Genomic DNA, 22,893 nt, shown 5'->3' on the forward strand with positions numbered 1-22,893 from the left:
CAAAGTGACGTTTAATTTTTGCTGAAAACATTGCACTATTGGGCAACACTTTGCCGAAAATTAGGCATTGAGGATTGTTGTCACTTGTCTCGGCAAATCCAAAATTCAAATATGAATCCTGGTACTTCCTTTTATCTGATTTTTTTCTGTAACATTGATCACCGTGGAATTAGTACTAGGCAAATTGTCAAACTCAAAACCTTCAGAAATTTATAAGAGTTGTCAATTTAGCCCTTGAAATATGTAAATGTAATCTTTAAGGTACACATTATGTTATTTTAATTTTGTCAGCCTCCTTAAGAGAACATTCAAGCGTTGCTCAAAAAAAATTGATGGGGTCTTCCGAGCGCGTACGTTTTTTTAGTATAGGATAAACAAATGTAGAATAAATAAATAAATAAATAAATTGGGTTTCGCAACAGTTGTGAACCAGGCCTAGTGACTTACAACTCTCAACCATTCCTGTGTGCGAGTACTGTTGTCAGGAATGGAAGGGACCTACAATTTTAGGCCGAATCCGAACGGCTAGTTTAAGAAAGCACTTTTTCATGACAAGAATTAGTCTTGAAGGATTTGTCAATTCCTCCTCGCAAGAGGCAGTACCCGCGAAAATTAATTTTTTTAAATTAAAATGGCACAGGCAGGGATTGAACCCAAGACCCCTTGCATGACAGTCCAACGCACTAACCACCATGCCTCGGGTACTACAAACAAATATAGAAAATATAGAAGAAAAATTATTATTCAAGTGGAAATGAAGTAAAAGCATAGAAATCTTGATTCGTATCGCGAAAACAAATTGATAGGTATTCACTTGACGCTTGACGATAGCTTTCCAAATCATGTTTATGGAAAATGGATGAAATAAAATAATCCAAACGAATATTAACAATCAGCTTTTAACTTAGCCGATTCTACTTTGTCATAAAAAAGTACATTATAAAAAAAAAACAGATTTTGTCAAACGACAGAGATGTCAATGTCACTGTTTAAGACGACGACGTACAACTCCTGACAACTTCTTCATTGTTACATTATAGTAAATTTTATGCGCGGACGCAAAGTCAATTCTGACAACGATGTTGTCTTTGTTAGACTTTGGAACAAAATCTGTCAATTATGTGAACAAACAGTGTTTCATTGCAAGGTATTGGGTTGTTGTCAGCTTATCGACAGATCTGACAATTGAATTTATTTAGTTGAGTTGACTAGTTACATTATATCTACATTTAAATAATGAATGCATTTTCCATTTATCTTATCTTATATGCCAAAGTGCTATCCAGTATATTTTTTAAGTTGAACTGGGTGTATATTCAAATTATTCACCACATTCTCTTCATTTATTTTGTTCTCTTATTTTAACGTGTAGCCTTTTTATAATAGATACCTAGTTACTCTTTTATTTTGAAAAAGGAAGTTTTCCTCTTCCATTTCCACATTAAGGAATAATAATTTTTAGACCGGCAAACAATATTTTAACGGTCCAAGGTTGTATGATGTAGTTCCACAGTAAAAATTTGATTTTCAAAAAACGACGCACGTTAACATAGAAAAAAGTAGATTTAACTAAACTCAAATATTTACAAAATGTTTATTAAAATAAAAGTTTGAGGAATCTGTGTAAAAAAGTAGATGCTCAAGCAAAACAATTCCAATCGTTGTGAAGTGTACACTTTTAGGTGAAGGTTAATGAAAGCATTAATTTAATATTTATTAGATTGTTTTGAAAAACATTTTCAAAAATAAGTTTGTTAATAAATGTTGGTTTTATCTCCCTTCCCACATTTATTCCTTTTTTCTTTCTCCAATAGTCTTTAAATAAATATCCTAACTTCCTTCTTGAAATTGTCAGTAATATTAATTTATAATTGTCTCTACTCTTGTTTCAGGACTTTAACAGGAAATGACTACCATTCACAAAGATTCAGTTTACTTTGGAAAAAAAATATAACGTTAACTAAAACAGCATACAAGAACGTTCTTCACAAAATTTTTGTTTGGCGCTTTCTATGTAAACAAGGAAAACTTTTTGTCAAAAGAATACCATTTCAAATAAAGAAAGAAAATCGAAGGATATCGTTGTATTGAGCAGAGTGCAACGGCCATTTCAACACCATCAGGAACTACAACTACATTTACTATAAGCGCATTGCAACAGTTGGCGTAAAGCCAATAGTAAAATTCCATGTTACTAGCTCTCCTTCTCCGGGTCCGGAACATGATTAGAAAAACAAACAAATAGCAAAAAGGACACACACAATCCTGCTGCTTTGTACTGCAAGAGTTTTTGAATGGATAACTTAATCCGCGACTGTTTGTAAACATATATGTGTTAATAGATATAGCTGGATGTGTTGTGTTTATTTTCGTTTTAACCAAAGGGGGATACCTATGTATGTAAAAATGTATACCAAACTAATGCTGTAAGGATTTGTGAGGAACATTATTTGTGACTCGATATTTTAACATTGTTTTAAAAGTTTTAACTGGGTAGTGTAAAGACTGTACACATCCTTGCGTGGGTGTCAAATCTTGTGATTTATCACATGTTTCAAGTGTGAAAGTTTTAGTCTGTACTTAAAAAAACGTTTTGTGTGGATTGAAATAAAGAGCGAAAGAGAGTTCATATAGTTAAGGTCAAAGTGTTTGGCGAAGGTGTTTCATCTATCCTCGGATTGAGTGTTTTGATTTTGTGATTTTCAACGACGACGTTGGATTCGAAAGGATATTTACCTGCAGTGTAACTAATTCGTTGTTAACATGGCTGAGGATGAAGTACTGTTTGATGATGTTTACGAACTTTGTGAAATAATTGGAAAGTAAGTATACATATTCAACTAAAAAAATATATGTATATGCATATAAATTAAATTAAATTAATACTTATTAAAACATTTTCCCCCTTTCATCAGCTGTCTTCTTTATGCGGTGCTCCCAGTTCTGTTTTATACTTTCCCTATAGGCAAACAAAAATATAATAAACAATAAATTTTAACCAAACAAAGTTATAATTATTATTATATAAAAATAGTGTCTAAATAATTAAAAAAAATTACAATTTTAATACTTTTTAATTTTGAACTACGGTACGAGTCGACCATAATTGTGAAATAATAAAATCCAAGCCTGTTCACTACATATCGGTATAAGTTAAAAAGAGTTTCAAAGTGTAGTCTTTTTTTTTATTATGTGTAGCCAGAGATCTTTTGCCGCCCGATCGATTTGGATGATAGATCGGTATAGGCCTTGTTAGTTAATTCGTTTATTTTGTATGTCGTGTCGGACCTGTTAACGATGGTTCCTCTTGTTTTGGATTTAGGTCTGGAGATTATGGTGCATGTGGAAACCTGTGTGAAATGTTATTCTAACCATAAACACACATCGTGTGCTGTTTTATTTTGTTTGGGTTAGTACGTTAACTAAAACACTACTAATTGAAGTAGCTATCAAAAGTTAAAAAATTTTAATTTTTCACAAAAAGCAAATAAATATTTAGATTTTGAAATCCAAAACTATGTATAACAAAATTTTAAACACGTTAGTTTAGTAATTCACTGAAATGTTACATTTGTTTGGACTTTTTCAAACATCGTATAATACTTACCAGCATTAATACATTTTTGGCACTTTTAAAGTAAGAGACACTATTAAAACAATGCACGATGCTCTAATATTGTGTCATCTTTATCAAATATCTTACCAATTCTTGAATATGATTTTCCGTGGTTATGTAGATTAAGAATTGGTTTTGGATTAGATTAAGTAGTCACGCATTGATTATACCCATCGGTAATCAGACCGATTTTAATGTACGGTGTGGCAGTAATGTTCAGGTTGCCTATGTATAAACGGATTGCTTCGCACGGCCACATATGCGGCCTGGATACAAACTCTTTCTAGCACCTCTTGATATCCTAAGCAAACAAATAGCAAAAGCCCTGCTATTCGCCTCAAAGCTTCATTGAAGTGGTTTAAAAACAACATTGAAACTTTGTAATTTTAAATATTTAGAATAAATTCTAAAGCATACAGACAACACCATCCCCCAACTGCAATCCCACAGAAAATTCAAGATTTTTATATTTTCCAGATCTGTCTGGGAGGATAGGGCATTCCTGGAAAACGAGTCAGTCTACTTTTATACAGATGGATCAAAAACAAAAGAAGGTTGGTGGAGGTACGTGTTCTGAACGACTGAAATTAGGTCTCTCATTCCGCTTTCCCAATCATTGGCCCAGTCGGAACATTTGGCGATAAAATAAGTCTTGTCCTTGCTTAAAGAAAACGTGGTATCAACATTATTGATATCCGTATTTTCTCAGATAGTCAAGCCGCTATCAAACCTTTGGTCTCTACAAACTCTATAACAGTCCATAACTGCCCATCATCTCAAATGAAGATGGCACAACAGTTTATATTCACCTTTGCTGGGTACCGGGCCATAGAGACATTCCAGGAAACTATAAGAAAGATGAACTCGCCAGGAATGCTACAGTGCAAACAATTATATAGTAAAATTCTTCTGTAACGATCTCAATCATATAAAAATAATCAGTAACATTTCGCAAGGGACTCGAACTGGTTTCATTGAGCTTAGAAATCTTCAAGATGCACGTGGTATAACAATAGGCGATTAAACTGGTGTGTACTGCTCCATCATGGACATGCAATTTAACCTTCCTAACCTTTTTTTTTAATTAAAAAAAAATAAAAAAGATTCAATTGACAGACAAGATTGATTTTAAATACTAACCACTTGTAACTAAAATTATTGCCATTATATATAATTTTGTAGGAGAAAATAAGTACTTTTTCTTTGGAGGTATCCAAGTAGAAGTTGTCGAAATGAATTTAATTGTAGATTAATAGAACCACTGAGAGAAAAAAAAAACTTAAAATCACATGTTTTTAAATGCTTATGAGTAGGTTTAAAGTGTGATGTGCCTGAAGTAAGACGGGACACTGTATTTGGGCATAATGTCCCCAATTTATTAAATTTGTATTCCTGTTAGCTGTTTTTAAGGAAGCTTTACTTGCAAAACCAGTTTTTTTAGTGCCGCTCATCATGTAATTTTCCAATTTGACAAACTTTATTTATTACTTAATTTCGAAAAGCACGCAACACGAATTAAATTGCCAACCATTACACTTGGGGCAGAAAGTGACAGTAGCAGTTTCAGAGATAACTATGTAAATCATAGGAAACATAATCGAATTTCACAGTATGTATAATAAATATATGAATGTACCTCTGGCTACTTTTGAGATATTTATATCCTGCTGTTAAGGTTGAACCCATCATTAAGTTGATTTATATTTTGATAATAAAAGTTATGATTTAAAACAATTTCGAATTCGATTGTTTAAAACTCTTTAAGATTTTTATGTATAGCAAATTAAGGTTATTCATACAGTGCCGCACTTAATTATTGGCATAGCAAGCTATTTAAACTTTTAAGCAAAATTGAACCTTGGAAACACGCTCTTTTGTTATTTTTTTTTGTTTAGTATATACATATATTTACTATCAAACATACTAGGTTTGATTAAAATAAGTTTTTCAAGTTTAAAGAAAAAAATAGTGAAGTTAGAAAACATCTTATTTCTCTAGCACACAATTATTGGCGTTCAATCTCAGACAGATAGGGTATCCGGATACCTTTTTGTTAGTGTTGTACGCGTAATATAACAGCTGATAAAAACGGCTGATATGTCAAAAAAGGAATCCAAAGGTATACAAGAACTTCTGGGGTATGTAGGTATCTGACAGAACAGTTGATTCAACGAATGGTTGAATTTCAAGAAACTTGAATATGGATTTCAGCTCTTTGTATTTGTTGGTAAACAAAAAGATTCAAAATGTTAGTTTAAGTTGTATTTGAGGATGTTCTGTACATAATAGACGACGAAGAAACAATTTGCTCCCAATTTTAGAAGGTTTTGTTTGTAAATTATTAATCGTATAGAATTCCAAGTGAGCTAAGAGGAAATTTAACATATGTTACAGATTAAGGTTATCTCTTATTTATTAAATTGTTACGCACATTTTCATCATCGTCCAACGAATGATTTAAATTATCCATTAAATTTTTTATCTTACAACAATTTTGACTTCGAAGCTTAAATGTTTCTCGGCTTTTTGTAAACAGCTAAAAGTTGTTTTTATTTTTTGACACCTATGTATGTGAACTAGGTATAAACATAAATCAACAAGGTATCTAACAATCCACCTTTCCAAAATACCCTATCCAGAACGAGATTGAACGCAGCCTATGTTTGTCTTGAAATAATTACAGCTTTCTGACAGTTCTGTCAGCTAAATTAAAAACTGCAGTTACAGTTATTCAAACAAAAAAGTTTTCTTTTTAAAATGTATTACAATGAGCCCAAAAAGGAAGGAAACCAGCGAATCGAAAAGAAAAATAGTTATTAACATGCATAGTAAAGGCAGGTCATAAGCGGAGATTGGACAAATTATGGACAGGAGCAGATACACAATTCACACCGTTGGTCACCGTTTCAAAGGGGAATCAAACTTCAAAATTGCAAAACATTCTGGCCGTCCTCGGGGTTTGAATGCTCGTGAATGCAGCCGCATTATACAAGTTAACCCTCAAATAACATCAACAAATTCAACTTAAAATTTGGGAAATCAGTTCAACCTATGACTATCTCCCCCCCTTTAGGCGGCAGGGACAATTTAAAAAAATATGTACATTAAATGGAAAAAAAAAATAATTAAAAAATAACGGTAATACTTACAGCTAAGTATTACATATTTTTTTTAAAGCCAACACTTTTGTCTATTAGCTTGTTTTTAAATCAAGTCAAAAGATATATGTACCTAGGCTAAATTATTTTTTTCTTAAATCCAGCTTATTTAAACGCAAAAGAGACTTTTCATGCACCCATCCCACTTTTTTACCTAACCCCACTTTTTTACCTTTTTTTTTAGTTAAATTTTGAGTTTAAAATTACGTTTTTCAAAAACTATGCATAGTTTTGACTTTATTTAAAAAGTGACTAAAAGAACAGAATGTTGGCTTTAAAACAACGTATAAAACCTAATTGTAAGTATTACCGTTATTTTGTAACTATTTTTTTCCTAAACAGGGGGAGATAGACCCTATTCCCATAGTAAAAAAAAGCTAATTTTTAACTGTTCTAAAAAATTCCGTTATAATATCTTGTAGCCTAAGTTATCGTACTCTTGCCGACGTTTGGAATATGCCTTTGAACATGGAAGCAAGCCAAACGCTTTTTGAGATGATGTACTCTTTTCTGACGAGAGTAAGTTTAACTTTTTCCGTTGTGACGGTCATACACAAGTCTGGAGAAAACCAAATATAGCACTTCAAAAAATAACTTAACACCTACAATAAAGTTGCTTCAATTGGAATGCAATTTTTTGGCACCTGGACAATCCGATACTAAAAACTTGCCATACTTTTAAGTCCCTTATGTCGTGTAAACCTGCCCATTGTCCCTTTACCGCCTTCACTCAAACTGTTTAAATTTTGTTGATAAAAAATAAATATATTTGGTGAAGCTACAACCCGCAGAGAACTAGTGTCTAACTGACTTACAACCTTTCTAAACATTTCTGTATGCAATTAATGTCAGGAACGAAGTGTTAGGTGCTATAAAAAGAAATTACGAATTTATTATTATAAGGTTGGACAGACTAAAATTTTGTTTGGGCAAACATAGGGAGTGAGTAGAAAAATGATTAAAACTAATTTTGTAGTTAGGTTTTTGGCGCTATTAGATAACTTATTTCATTTGTTTGGTTTAAAAAAGTCTATACAAATGAAATGTTGAATATGTTTTTTTAACTGAAGGTGGATAAATAAATTCGTTCATGCTAAGCCATTGATGATTGAAAATGATAGGCAACATTTTTCGCAGTGTTCATATCTTAGAAAAACGAATATAGCATACTCAGTTTTATAATTTTAAGGTAGGAGTTATGACTGCAGAAGTTAATTCTATGGATGTTTTATTTTAATAATAACAATTTATATATGGTGTAATAATGCAACTAGAAATCATTACTTTAGGTACTTAAATACGTGCAGTTATATTTAAGAACAAAACCTTGAGTTCGTTGAGGAATAACTAAAGTCAAAGTTGGTGTTCAGTCATATTGCATATTCATATATTTGTTTTGTATACTATTTTCAATATATGTAATTCCAATTTTTGATGAAACATCTAATCTTTACTTAAGTTCTAGGAACTTTTCAAAGTGTATGAATATAACCATAAATCTGAACATATTTGCGGATTAGAAAGCTTTGTGAAATTATTCTAAGAAAGAGGTTTCCCAATGACTTTTCTTATTCATATGGAATGACAGACTGAGCATACCGCTCTGCTTAGAAACCATTCAAAGCATAAATCTCACTCACAGAAGATGTTCACTTATTTTGTACACCAGTTGCAACTTGCAACACATCTTTCACTTCTGCTACTTCTATCCTCATGCACAAAAATATTTGTGCCAATGAAAACCTCAATTTTCAAACATTTCTGTTGTGAATGTGAATGTTTGTGGTTGCCTTCACCGCATTCATATCTGTGTTTGACATAGTTAATTTATCTTTGATAAAAATCCATCCACGAATCAGGTGTTTCAATCTGTCTTCAAAGGAGTGTTTAATTGAACTAGCTGTCAAAAGAAAATTTCATATTTATAATTGGATAAGGTATTTGGCGACAAAAAAAAACGATCAAACGAATCATTATTAGCTGTTGTGGTTTAATTGTTTCCTTTGAACTTGCTACATAAAACGTTTTTTAATTGCCTTACATACACTTAAAATTGAAGGGTGACGTTATTTTTGTTCCTCAAATTGTGTTCCGTTCTTAAATCGATAGGTACTCACATATTATGTTATTGTGTACATAAATATTATACAACCACATCTAGGCTCCAGATATCTGAGACTTTAAATTTGCATTTAAATTGGCCTCAAATTTGAACTTGTCGATAAGGTGGTCTTTAATGCATAAAATAAAATATTATTTCAATAAGCGGTGCAAATACAAATTATTGCCTAGCGAAACTTGTTCTCTACAAAAACAAAAAAGTGTTCTTATGTTTTTAATATAATAAAATAAGAAAGCTTTTGTTATATAACCATTAACCACTGATTTAAGTAAAACACTTACAGGTTTTATAATTTAACTAAGCTAATGTGCTGTGCTTATGGTAAAATTAGTGAAAATATCAACATTTTGGATGGAAAAATAATAGAAAATAGATTTGCATGTGTTTTTTGTTTTCAGTTGCACCAACAAAACAACACTTTTTTAATGGATTAACGTGCCCTGTATTCAAATCTCATCATTAAATAATTCACAACATAATTTTAAAACTTAACATATCCCTTAACAATCAAATGTATGATGACTGTGCAAAGTACGAATATTTGTATTTTAGATAAAGTTTAAATCATTTTTGTATCTTGCTTCGTTTCTGGAATTTTTATTAGGTATGAGCTTTTGATTGACTTTAAATACATTTTTGAGGAAACCTTAGAATTAATACTTTCATAGTTTTGAAAAATACGCTTTGTAGTAAATTTGAAGTGCTAATTTCTAATCCAAATTATGATTTTACTTGTCAACTCAAGTTTAAAAAGTACCGTTTTCAATACTGTTTTTATATTTTGTAATATATTTCAAAACTTGATGTGATAGAATTGTTAAGAGGGCGGATTCGTTATCGGGAAATATTTTTTCCTTCCCGAGAGCAAGTTCCTACTATCGGGAATTCCTTACGGAACTCTTTATCCTTGAGAACAAATTTTGCCAACATGAAAATAATAAATTTATTTTCAAACATAGTTTTGGAATGATTTGACAGTCAGTTCCTAGTGATACTTAATTAAAAATGTAAAGAATATCAACGAAATTTTTTGTTGTGTAAACGGTTTTGGAACTCGAGCTTTGCTTTAACTTCCTGCATCTTCATCACTTTCATTTCAAGGTTGTGCCTTGAGGTTTTATCCAACTTCTTCTTCTGAAACTTACTATTTTTGTCATTGGACCCGTATGTTTTCTTGAAATGGTATTCCACTTCTTTTTGGTGTCGCTTCATAGCCTCAACTGCCTCTTCAACCTTATTGCAGGACGAGGAGTTGAAGTTCTGTTTTCAATGTTCAGGTGGGAGACCAAAAGTTAAAGGATCTGGGCATTCTTCCACCAATTCGTATTATCGTTTCCTCCAACGCACTAAATTTATACTCCTTGTGTGGGCCCGCCGGTTGCTTTTTTTGTCTTTTGTTTTCAGACATTTTTTTAATCACGAACTTTTTTTTATCAAGTTATACCAACTTATCACCTACTTTATTCCATTCAGAAAAAAGATTTTGTTATCGGGCTTAAACTGTAAAGTTCTATTTCTACCTCTTTCCAAAATGTTGGTACATCTTTCTTAGACCGATTTGTTGTGAAACCATTAGCAATATTTTTTTTTTCATAAAACTAATTAAAACGTTAACTTTATGAGTATTTGTTGAACTCATTTTTATTAATATTTTCATTATTATTTTGTTGAGAATTGCTTACATTGTTTGCTCCGCTTTCCATTTCGACAACTTAATAACGGGGAAATATTCAGAGAAAAAAACACAAAATTTTCCTATGACAAAAAAGTTGCCGATAAATATTTTTCCATAGGAATTTTTTTGCCAATTTCGAAAAATTCCCGGTATCAATCCACTAAGTAGATCCACCCAAAATAAATCTTATGAAGTAAAGTGTGTCCGGATTTTGTTTAAAAATGGGTCTTCTGATCATTTGCAACCAAAAACTTTAATTGCGTAAATTGAAATAATCTCAATAAATATCATTTCGCCTAGATGAACAAAAAAAATAAACTCGTTTAGATATGATTACAAAATAATGAAAGGTAATCAAAGCGCTTCCGATTCTTTTCCAAATACACGCAGAAGACAGTTCAGGATTTGTGAGGAGCACTTTATTGTGTGCTATTTTTTGTATTTGAAAAAAAAATATTTGCTGTGAACTGATTTGGGACTCTTAGCTTGGTAATAAAGCATCTGCCGAAGGAGACATGCTAATCAGTCCTGGAAAACTCTTAAATGCTTTAAAAAAAAGAATAAAAATCTAGAGAATAAAATACAATAAATGGTAGGCCCAAATTAGTTCTTTGATTTTAAATTAATGGAACATGCATGAGTTGAACTTTAAAGAGAGATCGAAGACACCAGACCAAAAACAAGGACATCCTATTGCCAAAAATACAAAATAAATCTTATTTAACCTTTTAAACTTTAATTCTTGCGAAAAATATAACATTCTCAGTTCGTTTCTATTATTACTTTTGATTAAAAACAATCTCAAATACTTTTAACTTAACAATTGAAAGTTGACAAGCATTTATCTTAATAAAATAGTTGTTACTTTTTGTAAAACAAAACAATCAACATCAGTTGAAAAGCATTCAAACGCATCTTACTTACAGATGTTCTTCTCATCGCAACATTAAAGCCCACTGGTAGGCGAATGCAAGTTTTTGTTAATTAATTAATTGCATTGCTATACTATTATTTTCGTTTCCACGCATACTTTTGGTGCTGTAAATTTATATTTTGCTTCGTTTTTCTCTTTAACTCTGAATACTTTCTGTTTGCTGTTGTGTTATCATCAATATCTCTAGAGCTTAAATACTGTTCTCTTGTAGCTTCACATTTAAACATACAGAGTGTTGGACATAGAATTTGCACACATCTGGCGTATTGATTTTTAAATCAATATTGACAATAAGCAATAACACTGCCTCCCAAAGTTGGGTGCAGAAGATGGAATGGATTTCCAATCAATAGCATCCTTGGTAAAAGGATCTGCGATGATGTTATATCGCTGTTGGTTTATCAATAACTTGAACATCTAACATAGTAGCACAATAAAAAGTAAACGTTTTGTGGCTCTATATTTTAGTTGGTGGAATTCAACATAACACAAAGCGATCGAAGGCCACCATAAATGAGCTGAATCACAAATTGACCACAAGTTAAATATGAACTTCCTCTGTTACAAAACAACCGAATATGTAGGCTTGAAAATTGTGGGTTACTTGCGTATAAAGTAAGGTGCGCCAGCATAATTCCCCTAGGAATGTATGTTGTTGTTTCTTGAAGCAATCAGGGCACTAATGATACAGCTATATGCAAATAATGGTTATGTTAAAATGTCACTATATTAGTTATGTATTTAGGTGCAGTTTGAAAACGCGGTGGGTGTTTTTAGTTAAACAATAGTGAACCCTTAACTTAAGGCATTAATTCTTGAACCACGCAAAATGCTTTTTATCATCATCATGAAATTATCTTTTTTTGACAGTTGCATGTTAAGCTGGCTCGATTCATTGAAACGTATTGTGTTCTTGATCGCTTCCATGCTTGTCGGCCTAGCATATGGGATTCTTCGTGTAGTGAACTGATCGTTAAGTAATTTATTAAAGTTCACTTCCCATCACTTAAGTATGATTGCAGGATCAGTAATTAGATTTTCCTATTTTGTTTGTCGGTGAAGCCGTTTTTCTGTTTTTCTAGACTCCTATTTCTTTTCCCATGCACGCGTTCTTGGAGATTGTTGTTTCGCTCAGTTGATAGTTTTCATTTATCATCAAACCAGTCGCTCCGATCTCTGCCGTTACCACTCCTGTAACTGGACCCAGGACTAGTTCCCCCTTCATCAAGGAGGAGTCCTTGTGTATGACCAAAGGTGTTACTGGTATTGTTTTTCAGTAGGCTAACCATGATTAGCAATACGTATTCGTAAGGTAATCCGCCATTGGAACAATATAACCACAAGATAGTGATCTGAGTCTATATTGGCATTTTGGTACCTTCGAACCGTCATCAGGCTCGAGTATTGGTGACAAACGGTCTATTAAAAGGTGGTAAATTTGGTTATGAGTGATTTCATTAGGTGATACCCAGTCGTGTTTGTTGATATCTTTACACAGGAGCCTAACACTCGCATCGAAAAAGTTTTTGGATGCTGCCAGTTCTTAGAGTCAGGATCCGTTTTCGGAATTATTTTTGCTTTCAGGTCCCAAGGACGTCTTTGACATCATACCTTGGGCAACCATTAAGGGCCCCTTGGACTTGCTTGTAGTTAGTATTCGATGCTGATGTTCTGCACACACGTGCATTGTCGAATGTGACATGTTACTCCCCCTATTCGGTTGATATCTTGGATCTACTTTTATGCAGAGAGAAAACAATGATGTGAAGCAAAAAAGTAAATTAATTATAAAGACTTTGTAGGATGTACATTTGTCAAAAGAAATGTTTATCATTACTTTTGCGAAGCTTCCGTAAACGTATAAGAAACTAGTTATATGTTGGTTTGGGATATTCCTGGCGATACTGAGGGACGCTCTGTAGGTCAGTTAAGTTTAGTATTTTTTAATTATTAAACTAAGTATTATAGTTACTATATACAACATTTCAATTTAAGGATAAGCCTTTTCTTGTTTACTTTAACCTCATAAAAGAAAGTCCATGCAAATGTTTATGAAGAAATACTCTTCTTTTGTATTTCGTTTTCTCTTTTAATTGAATTGTTGGAGCTTTGATATCTAAGTTAAAAATCTAAATTAAAAACCAAATTGAACCTCTGATCTGAAATGATAGTACTTCACCGTTGCGGGTATCATATTGGTTTGTTTAAATTGAAGTCATATAATTTAAACAAAAGTATCTTTAAAATTCCTTTTTGCATACTCAAAAAAGTATGCATTCTACAAGAATACGTTCTTTATAATTAAATTTTCGCAGTTTTAATTTTTTTAAACCTTATGAAAATCATTCTCAAGGCCTCGAAAAATAAAATGCAGTTCAATTTAATTTTGAGATCCCCTATTGCTCCTAAATTGACGCATCAAATGTACGCATTAAAGATGGACAAACGCAAAAAACACAATTGGGGAAAGTCTTTCAAAAACAAAGGATGAATTCCAAAAAATTTAAAAAAAATCAAAAATATTTTTTCATGTGGAAGGACACGAACGTTACGACGGATAACGAATACAAAAAAGAGGCTGTGATGCGACCCACACTGATAACTTCTCATAACATCTGTCGATTTGTCTTGCTTAAAAGTTTGTGGGTTTTCGTGTTGGGTTGAAAAAGTTGTCAGTTGAATCATTCTTAAAAATTAAAAAATTATCAACAATATTTTTCATATCAAGAAATAGTTTAGTTTGAGTTTATTTCGACTCTAGGGACCTTGAAACGTCGAGAAATGTCAAAATTTTCAATTTGAAAAATCGGATCCATTAAAAAAACTTTCTTTGGGAAGTTAATTAAGTACTGAAATTGATTTGTTAAGCACAACGAAAAAAAATCTATAGTTTTGTTTTTGAGCTTTGATCCTTTCTTTGAACTCTGCAAAGTTGACGTTTTTTATCCAGGCTGTCTTTTTGATTGTCCCATAAAAATAAATGATTTTTCACCTCTAGACCTTTATCCCTGACATTACTTGTACAAAAGAGGTTGATCCTATTTATTTATTTATTTATCATTATTAAAGTTTTATTTATTTATTTATTCATCTCGTATATTATTTACTCATCACTTCAAAAGCATACGATTAAAGATGAGGTTTTCCAATGCCTATGATGCTAAATTACCACAACCTCAAGTCTCTGCTTTATATTTAAACACTTAGTAAAAACATGAAATACCATTTAAACACTTAATAAAAATATAATTTGTTATAACAAAGACCTAAAAATACGTCTTTTATTTTCAGGGGACCATTTTCCATTGTAAGAAGATGCATTCATCGGGAATCTGGACAACAGTTCGCGGTGAAAATAGTAGACGTAGCAAAGTTTACTGCAAGCCCCGGATTGAGTACAGCGGGTATGTACAAAAAATCAGTACTTCCATTACTTTAATTAAACTTGAAAACATCATCAGAAGAAAATTGAATAATCACTCGTTTGGCTGAAGAAAAACCCCAACAACCACTCCACCATCTCCCTCTTCATTGCTTAACAAAGAAAAAAAAAAACATTAAAAAAGTTCTGTCTTTAAAGTGTTACTTTTTTCTTACTTTCAATGAATATTAAAGTTTTCACCAAAAAAAAATTGCATTCATTGAGGTAGAGAATCAAAGCAAATGGAAAAAAGTTAGCGACTGAGAAAGTCGATCAATAAGCTCTTTTTTCAAGGGAAGTTTGTGTTTCGTTAACATTTTCTTTGAACAATGTTTGGAAATTAATATCTATATTTTAAGGGTTCTCTTAATTATGTAGAAAGATACATTGTTCTTTTATTTTAGGGCCACAACTTTGTTGTCCTTTTATGAAAACTCATAGAGAACGTGTTCAAACATATTTTCAAGTAGAATTTTTTGGGTTTATTAAAAATGGCCTTGTAAAAGATGGTTTCGTGCTTTCTTTACTGTCTAATTATAGTTTTCCATAAATTTCTGTTATCTACTTAAGATATTCGAAATGTTTTTCTCATGTTTGGCAAGTGCAAAAAGAAAATTTGTTTATGTTTTGTAGGCTTGAAATAGCTAAATATTACGGAAACAAAATTACTGAAAACCATTTTTTACAGCCAAAAAAGATATAAACGAATAATTCGTAATAATCGAGGAATTTTCAAGGAACATTTACAAATGACCAGAATATACAAAAATGTTTAAAAAATTTGAAATTTAGTGTTAAGATACTTTTTGCTTCCCTAAATAATACATCAAAAATTTGTAGGTCTGGCAGGGATGGAAATTAAGCTTGCTTTCATTTATACCTATAGTAGCTTAATAAAAAAATGTTTATTAAAATTTAATCAGATTTTCCATATCTGCCATACACATATGTGTGTATATACTGTGAGGAAAAGCAAATGGAAATAACCTTGGCTAATGCTAACGAATTAAAATAAATTTTAATAAATACTTATACGCAGATTCGAAATAGAGTTGCGTTGAAACGATGCGAAGGGAACGGGGTGAATTCAGATTTTAACTAGTTACATACTTACTTTTAAAAGTATTTAGGTTTTCAATATGCATCTATTGAGCAAATTTGAGAGTTAAAAGTTACCCGTCGTCGCCCACAAAGTGTATCTTTTTATGTTGCGGTACGAGTATCATGCCAGGGGTGAAGTAATTTCCTTAAAAGGTTTCCTGATACATGCCTATGCGCTAAGGATTTAGTAATTTCTCATATATACTCCTCCATAATCCCTTCATTATTATAATATACGTAGTACAAGTGCTGGCCAATTTCAACTCATATTATATGAAAGCAAGGCTCACAGGGATTTCCACTTTAACAACCTTGTATCCTAATAAGCACGTCCGCATCCCTGAGTGAAATGTTCATAGCCACAGACAAATTAAACTCAAGCTCATATATGCTATGTAACCTACATAAGTACTTAATAAATATACACATATGTATATATACACATGTATCTATTTCTGCAAAACCTCTCTAAAAAATACACTTTTTTGGTATACTCAAGTAGAAAATTCACACCCACATATGGCAATATTTCATTAATTTTTTTTCTGGATTAAAAGAAAGTTCTACTGGATCAAGGTGGTCAGTGGTCAGTATCAATGTGCGGGCAAGAGAATCTAGCACAAAGTACCTAAATAAAAAAAAATGCTAACAAAATAAAATCAATTCAAGTAATCTTGTTAGGAACAGTTTTTTTGTGTAATACTTTGGAAAACAATTTTATTATGAGTAAAAAATTTCCCGAAATTACACAACCATTCAAAAAATCATTTTAGGTTAAAATTAAAAACAAAAATATTGCGGAGAAATGTAAAATTATGCGGAAATATCGCCGTTTGCGCAGCGTCGCGCGCCGTCTCGACCATTCAAATTAGTCTTCTTCTCGTATCTAAAAATGACTGTTCTTCACTCCTCTTTACGGAACTGATGTCTTTTAGCAAATGAAGCAGGACAAGCTTGTGTCGTGGTAAGAGCGCAGGTTTGGCACATTTGTTTTCGTAGGAAAGCTTCAAATCATGTTTTATTATTTATTTGTTGGACTCGTTGTACTTCTATTCCTATAGGTTCATTTTTGCCATTACTTCTTTTCTTAAGCACACAACTTGTGTCTTTTCATATATTTTTTGAATTATTGTTGACGAGCGGCGGTGTCCTACCGTGAATTTACCTTTTTCTTCGCGGGCCAACGACTTTTTACGCGTTTTTTTAAGAAACCGAAGCTTTTAAATTCAATAAAAAATCAAAAAGTAAATAAAAAATTACTGCCAAAACAATAATAGTAATGTAGTAAAATGTGTAAATCATTAATGCATTATTTATTTACCTTGAAAACGGTAAGAACGACTTTTTAATTTTTAATTGATAAATATACATGTTTTTAAATACATAGAAATAAAGGGTTGCCAAATATCTACCCATAATAATGTTTAATTTGTATTCTTTAAAATAACTGCTTTCATATTAAAGCGAATTAAGTCGGCGTCATTGGTCCATACATTTTTGAAAACGATGTTAGGCGGTCACCTTCAACAGCGAGCACTACATAACTATGTAACTCATTTCTTATGTCCCAAATTGAACCATATGGACCTAGACGACATGTGGTTCTAGCAAAACGGCGCTACGTGCCACACAGGAAACTCCACGATTGACATTTTGTATGAACGATTTGAGGGAAAGGTTATCTCTGGCAGGGCTGAAGTCAATTGGACACCACGGTCATGCGATTTGACCCCGCTAGACTTTTTCCTGTGGGGTTTCTGGAAGTCGATGGTCTATGCAAATATACCACAAAAGACCGATGCCCTAAAAGTGATCATAACACAGGCCATTGCTCAAATTCAGTCGGATCTATTCGGAAGAGTCATTGCAAATTAGACCACTCGGGTCCGTGCCATCGTAAAAAGCAGAGGCGGGCATTTGAATGATGTCATATTCTTCACTTAATGGCATACATGCGCCTTTTAAATTTTTTACCTCACACACAGCTTCTAATATTCCATTTAAACAATTACCCGCCCTAATTGAAAAACCCTTTATAAACTTTCCACCAGAAGTAAAACAAAATTTTTTTTCAGGACGACCACAAATTGCCTAATTGTTGATATTGTTTCGTAGTTTTGTTGCGAATTTTAAAAATGTCTGTCTCTCTGTAATTGACATGCAAAATAAAGTGAAAAATATTTTAAAACTTGATTTTGAAAAGCTTATAGCCAATTTTTTGAAAGTTTCTAATCTATGAAACTCGGTTTATCAAAAAATTAAAACTCGGTTGAGTTCTAACTTATTTCTTCAGCAAGTTCAGCTTAAACTCTGATTTAAATCATGGTTTGAGATAGAACCGCGATTTATTAGACAATCAAATTTGGGGTTCTAATGACAACATTTTTTCCTGGACAATGAAACATCACAAGCATTTAAATGTCAAAAAATGTAATCGAGTGTTATGAAAGTTATTTAGAATTTTGTTTTATGAAACCTAGATTTAAATTCCTAAACTTAATACTGAATTAACACCGAGTTCTATAGAAATTATAAAACACTGAAGAAATGTTCATACATCTACATTGGCAAAGTTCTTAGAAATCAGTGTAATTTTATTATTGAGTTTTATGAAATCAGATCTCGGTCAAGTAAAATAATGATCTTTTAACGAATAATAAACTACTTTAATAGCACCATGTAAGATTTTTGACATACATTTCTGACATTCTATCTTTTAATAATATTGAATGATTGTCAGTTTTTTTTAGCGGTGAACACTTTTGTCATTGTTTTTAGTTGTTCTGAGCTGAGTCTATCCGCGTATTTTCTAACAATCAATTGTTGTTGCACAATACGAGAAAATTCGTTGTTCAAAAATTTAAAAACAATTCTAAACCGACCCTCGAATTTGATAGTCTAATAAATCAAAGTATTATCCCAAACTGAGATCTAAATCAGAGTCCTAACGCTCTAGAACTTGAAGAAGAAATGAGTTAGAACTCCACCGAATTGCAATTATTCAATAAACCGAGTTTTAGAAACTAGAACTTCGTCAAAGAATTGGTTAGTAAAATAAAGCACAAAGTTTTTTAAATTTAAAAACAATTCTAAACCGACCCTCGAATTTGATAGTCTATTAAATCAAAGTTTTATCCCAGACTGAGATCTAAATCAGAGTCCTAACGCTCTAGAACTTGAAGAAGAAATGAGTTAGAACTCCACCGAATTGCAATTATTCAATAAACCGAGTTTTAGAAACTAGAACTTCGTCAAAGAATTGGTTAGTAAAATAAAGCACAAAGTTTTTTAAAAATAAACGGAAAGTATTATATCGAGTTTTAAATTGATTGATAAAACTCTGTGAAGGAATCGACCGTTACAGATTTAACTCTTTTACAATGGGGTTTTAATCCTTATGCAATACGAGCTCATTTACGAGCTACTATATCCCGTTATATGTATATTAAATGTTTCATGTTTTATAGAACAGTTTACTTAGTATCTTTATTGCTCTTGTTCGTACAAATTTAATATTAAAACAAATGAATAATATTTTCTTAAACTAAATGCCGCTGTTTGTGTGTTTCTTTTGCACTTGAGTTTTATTTAACGTGTATAGATCTTTTCCTAAATGCAACGACACACAGGTTACTTTAGGCATTAACATCTGTTTGTTGGATCTGTCGATGCCTACTTATCAATTTAATCCTAAATCGATATAATCCCAATAGTCCTACCATGTTGCCTTTATTGTTTGCAAGTTCTTCTCCAGAGTACTGTTCAATCAACGGGATGGAGAAATAAACCCTCACCCAATAGGAACCTTAAGTAAATTAAAGTGATTCCTTTTGTATTTCATGGTTGCTTTCGTTTCCAAATGACTAAAATCATAAATGTGTTCGGCCGTAAAAATGGTTATCAAAGTTAACATCTCGAAAACCAATTTGACAGAAATTGCTTTGGTTTATAAAATTTAAAATTTAATTTTTTTTGTTTTAATTTTTAGATTTAAAACGAGAAGCCACCATCTGCCACATGCTGAAACACCCACACATTGTTGAACTCCTGGAGACCTACAGCTCTGAAGGGATGCTTTACATGGTCTTTGAGTTGTAAGTATATTTTTTTAATATTTTGGTTGATAAACAATTAAATTGAAATTTTGACAAACCTTTTTTTATTCGTTTAGTTCAGGTTTTTTTTAAATTTAATTAATTCAAAAGTTGTTTTACTCCTGTTTTGATTTCTGTATGCTTAGTTCTCCGAATCATTCTTGCGAAAAATAAATTGTTTTTTTAGGTTTCAGAGTTGTTCCAACAACTCAAAGTGCAGTAGTTAATTTGTAGGTAGATGTATTTTAATATTTATGCCTTCCTGGAGTGCCTTATCTTTTTTGCTGTTATTGCAGAAAAAGCCTGCCGGAAGTTTTAAATGAATGTTAATATGAAATGTGAATGGAAGGCAAAGGCATATCCTTATTCCTTATGTAATCCCAGAACATCCTTTAGTAGTAATGTATTTGAGAAGAGAAAAAAATGTACCTTCCTTATCGTCGGTATTAACGATTGAAATGCATCTTGGTATTGAAGTGAAAAACAGAAATATGCATAATATCATTTGATAAATTTCTTCATGTGGAAATTCGTCGACATCTCTTGGAAGATAAGTGTTTAGAAAACTTCTTTCATCTACTGAAAGAGCAATATAATATAAACTTGAAATAAGTTAAGAAAAAAAGCAAAGTTTCTTTTGAATATGGGTATATATTTAACCAAATGTGAATATTTGAAAATTGTCATGTTTTCAATAGCATAATCAACAAAATTGCATAATGCTGGAAAAAATTAATAAGTAAAACTAAACAAGAAACATCTGTTAAAAACCGGATATTTTGAATATTGAGATATTTATAAATGATTAAAGAACTTACAAGTTTTATTATCTTTGTGTGAACAATTTATCAGGGCTAATAAATTACAACACATAGTTAAAATAAATACTTAAATCCCAGTGTCTGTGATTAATTTAATTTAAAAAAAATGGATGAGTTCCAACCAGTTTTAATTTTTCACAACATATTACATATTTGCAACAAACATAAACAACTACTCATGAAAATGGCAAATCCAGATAAATTTCTTTTCGTAGCTTTTAATATCGTATTATTTATCAATCCATTTATCCATATATTTTGACATAATATGTACTATTTTCGTAACACAGCAAAATTAAATATTGAGTAAAATGATTCACCGGTGTAATTTTTCGTTCTGTTGTTGTTCATCAATATAATCAGAATTTTGTATCATCCTTTAATTAAATATTCGCATAGAATAAGAAGGTAAACTGGGGCACATTCGGCACCAAAAGTTCCAAACTTCGAATTAACCAAGTTAATGAACGTATTGAAAAACCTTCAACATTAAATGAAATGTTAACATTTAGGATTTAAAGTCCTAATGTTAACATGTGCCCCAACACAAGATAAGACTTAATAAAATTCATAAGACTAAATAAAAAAATTCAGATGAAAATGTTGTGACTTAGCAGTGAGTCAAGTTAATATTAAAGCAAAATATAGTCCAAGATGTAGATGTTGATGCTGTATTCGAAGGATCAGGTAGTTTTAATTCGATTTCACTCTTCAGTGTTAAGGAAACGTCTTTATTAAGGGGTTCAATTATTTCCCCAACATAATACGTTTGTTTTTTTAAATTTCCATTTAACTTAACTAGAATGTAATCTGTCACAGTCAACGGGTCATCAGCCAAATTCTTCAAAAAATGTGTTTCTTCAGTATCACTACAACTTGAGTCTTTTGTAAGCACACCATCGACTGGTCTGACTCAGCATACAGTATCTCAGTCTCACTTCCATCTGAAGATTCAGGTTTCATTGGTTTTTTTCTTTTGACTTGGAACATCTTATTTTTCTTGCTGTTTTTGTTGCATGCGTTTCGAGGGAAATTGCACCACTCGAACTGTTTCTTAGGTTTTTAAATTTATTTAAAATTCCTTTTGCCCGATGTTTTTTGTAGACATATTTAACATTCGAAGAGATCCGCTCCTTGAAAGGTTTTTTGCAGCTATTAATCGTTGAATTCGACGTATCATTTCTGGTGATTGCATACTTGGCAGTTGTATTTGCCGAATTTCTCCTGGTGACAAAGATTGTGTTTTAACGTTAACTCATAAACAAACTTCTTAAATGTATGATAAGTAAGTCCATGTTGTTAAAATGTTTAATGATCTTTGGTCATTATTTGTCGGTATGCATATTTTGATTGAAAGGTTCCCCCTCCGCCTCCAGTCTTTGAACTATCTCTCAATTAATCGTCCTTTTTTATTCTTGACTTTAATGTTATGCGTTTGATAACATATTTGGAAAAGCTTAAGCTAAAGTTTCTCGTCTATGTCTTACGTCCGAAATGGCTTTTTGTATTGCACATTCATTTGATTGGTCTTTTTATTGTTACGAACCATTTCCAAAATATTAAAACAAAAAATCTGTCTATAAATTACGTTCAAATATATAATTTAAGGTACATTCGGCTGATGGTGAATGTATACCGTCAGGCGCCGCCGATTGCTCCCCTTTCAAAAATGACGAATGTATCCCGATGTCTTAAATTTATTTTAGATTTTTTATTTCACCAAAAAATATGAAACTTCAAAATGTTTATGTTGTTTAAAGTTTGATACTTTACACACATTATTCGTACAATATCACTCTAATTTCAACCAACTAAATATTAAAGATTGCTTACTTACCTGAAGTCAAAAATTACAGCCATCAGAAGCAAAAAAACAAACACTTCTTACATTTTTCAGAAATTGTCAACTGTCAAATTAAAAAGCACCGTATGAATTTGGAGGAGGAAGCTT

The 22,893-nt window shown here is 31.7% G+C and overlaps 1 protein-coding gene across 8 annotated transcripts in view; it reads left to right on the plus strand.

Annotated features, from left to right (window-relative positions):
- LOC129943118 (peripheral plasma membrane protein CASK) overlaps positions 1–22,893 on the plus strand; it is a 235,407-nt gene that overhangs the window by 3,234 nt on the left and 209,280 nt on the right. For all 8 annotated transcript variants that reach the window (XM_056052359.1, XM_056052360.1, XM_056052361.1 and 5 more), the window contains exons 2-4: positions 1,893–2,822; positions 14,797–14,909; positions 20,016–20,121. In XM_056052359.1, the coding sequence (XP_055908334.1) occupies positions 2,764–2,822; positions 14,797–14,909; positions 20,016–20,121 (278 nt within the window). In that variant the 5' untranslated portion in view covers positions 1,893–2,763. The remainder of the gene's footprint in view (positions 1–1,892; positions 2,823–14,796; positions 14,910–20,015; positions 20,122–22,893) is intronic.

Source organism: Eupeodes corollae, chromosome 1 (assembly GCF_945859685.1).
Source record: "Eupeodes corollae chromosome 1, idEupCoro1.1, whole genome shotgun sequence".
In the NCBI taxonomy this organism is placed as follows: domain Eukaryota; kingdom Metazoa; phylum Arthropoda; class Insecta; order Diptera; family Syrphidae; genus Eupeodes; species Eupeodes corollae.